The sequence below is a fragment of the Otolemur garnettii genome, unplaced genomic scaffold, assembly GCF_000181295.1.
Source record: "Otolemur garnettii isolate 467f Iridium unplaced genomic scaffold, OtoGar3 scaffold00146, whole genome shotgun sequence".
NCBI classification, from domain to species: Eukaryota; Metazoa; Chordata; class Mammalia; order Primates; family Galagidae; genus Otolemur; species Otolemur garnettii.
Window position 1 is genome coordinate 514,812 of NW_003852541.1, and position 2,260 is coordinate 517,071.

Genomic DNA, 2,260 nt, shown 5'->3' on the forward strand with positions numbered 1-2,260 from the left:
GGGAAGATGGCGGAGCTCGGTAAGAAGTATTGCGTGTACTGCCTGGCCGAGGTGAGTCCGCTGCGCTTCCGCTGCACCGAGTGCCAGGACATCGAGCTGTGCCCCGAGTGCTTCTCGGCCGGCGCCGAGATTGGCCACCACCGCCGCTACCACGGCTACCAGCTGGTGGACGGCGGGCGCTTCACGCTCTGGGGGCCCGAGGCCGAGGGCGGCTGGACCAGCCGCGAAGAGCAGCTGCTGCTGGACGCCATCGAGCAGTTCGGCTTCGGAAACTGGGTGAGCGGCGGCGCGGACGAGAGCCGGGCCGGGCCCTGCCTAGGGCACCCGCCCCGGGCAGACCGCCCGTGCCCTGGGACGCGTAGTAAGGTTCTTCTCGCTTAATAAAGTACATAAGCAGCACTTGACTAGCTCGTTCTATCCACGCCCCAGAGGGTCCCAGAAGCAGAGTGTGTGAACATTCCCAATTGACAGGCGGAGCCCACGCTCAGGTTCCGTGACGCCAGCAAAGCCAGGGTGAACTGGGCGGTCTGACAGCAGAGCCCTGCCCCTAACCTTGGGTGTGATAGGTGTGTCCCCAATGTAGGCTTTGCACGGGACCCGTGTATCACCTGAGTTCGTGGAGACACGCCGGTAGACTTCACCTGAAGCTGTGTGAGCACTGAGGAAAGAGTCGGTTTCGCCTGCAGCACAGTGGGGTGAAGGCTGGCCGGCTTCGCAAGCACTCTGTGGTTTGGCTGAGGGACTGGGACGCTTATTTTGTGCTCAGGACCTATTTGCTTTCAGTGGTTGTCTGCATGTGCCATGTGGTCTGCCAGTGCACACACAAGTTCTTTGTGGGTAGCGGTGCCTGGTTTATCTGAGTTTCCAGAACACCCCAGACATTGTATGGTGAGTGGTCAGTAAATAATGAACAAAGGAGCCTGGGCTGGGAGGCATTGGTCCTTGGTCTTGCTCTCTGTCTTTCAGAAGAGTTCTGCAGATGTCTCTGTGAGAGTGAGTGCTGAGAGCTGGACAGAATTCACTTGGGCTAGCAAGATTGTCTGCTCGGCTCTGTCCTTGACTGGGAAAATTGGTTGTTCTTCTTTAGGTGGTCTCTAAAGAGCTTTCTTCCATTCTGGAAGAGGAAGCTTTCATCCCTATGAGAAAGGAAAGATCTCTAACTGTATTCCCACTTGTAAACACCAAGGATAGGTAGACATCTTCAGGCATTCTTTATGTTTTTAAATTTTCTTATTACTTTTAGAAACAGGATCTCACTCTGTCACCTAGGCTGGAGTGCAATGCAGCCTATAACTGAGCTTGAGCTCAAATGATCCTCCTGCCTCAGCCTCTTGAGTAGCTGGGACCATAGGTACATGCCACCACAGCTGGCTAATTAAAAAAACATTTTTTTTTTTTTTTTTTTAGAAATGCGTCTCAATGCGTTGCCCAGGCAGGTCTCAAACTCTTGGCCTCAAATGATCCCATTTCCTCAGCCTGGAAAAATGCTACATCTTCAGCTATTCTAAGAAGCAGGGAAGTAAGGCCCAACCCAGTGCCCTAACCTTGCCCACCTCTTTCTTGCTTCTCCTGCTCCCACCTCTCCTGTAGAACCACCTCTCTTGTAGTACGTCTCTGCTTTTCCCCAAACCTGTGCTGCTTTTATGTCCTTTTGCTTTACTTCCCTAAAGTAAGCCAATCTCTAGGGACCATTCTGTATCCCCATTCTGAAGCCCTGGAATCTTTATCCTTTCAACTCCTTAGAGAAGATGCTGCTTTAGAAATCCTTATCTAATTGCCGCCCACATTGTGATCACCCTCCAAAAACTGCATCCTACTCTGTCTTTCCATGCTATTTATTGATGGAATAATAAGCATCTGTTTTGTGTAGATTCCACAGTGGTGAAAAGACTCTGGAAGAAAGAGAAGTGTCATGTTCACTTGGGCTTGGTCCTGGAGCTCTTCCCTTAGCTCCAGCCTTTCATGGCAGGCCACTTCCCCACATCCTCCTGATTTCATGGCCATCTCAGCCATCTCAGAATCTCAGACCACTTTACTAAGAGTGGCACCACTCTTAGCTGGCACCACTTTACAGGACTTGGGCTGCAGACAGCCAGCCAGCTTTGGTTCCTTCCTCCATGTCCAGCTTTTCAGCCCTCTCTTCAATGTCCAGAACTAACCACTCTTTGTGATCTTACTCTTGTCTTGACCACATCTGGGGCCTCCTAACTGGTCTCTCTGCTTCATTCTTACCCCACAGTCAATTTTCTTTTTTTTTTTT

The 2,260-nt window shown here is 51.5% G+C and overlaps 1 protein-coding gene across 2 annotated transcripts in view; it reads left to right on the plus strand.

The window, feature by feature from the left end:
* The first annotated feature begins 6 nt into the window (after nucleotides 1-6).
* TADA2B (transcriptional adaptor 2B) overlaps nucleotides 7-2,260 on the plus strand; it is a 12,728-nt gene continuing 10,474 nt past the window's right edge. Inside the window, exon 1 of one of the 2 annotated variants that reach the window (XM_023518761.1) lies at nucleotides 7-366. In XM_023518761.1, the coding sequence (XP_023374529.1) occupies nucleotides 7-366 (360 nt within the window). The remainder of the gene's footprint in view (nucleotides 367-2,260) is intronic. The other variant, XM_003799139.2, reaches the window with a different exon arrangement.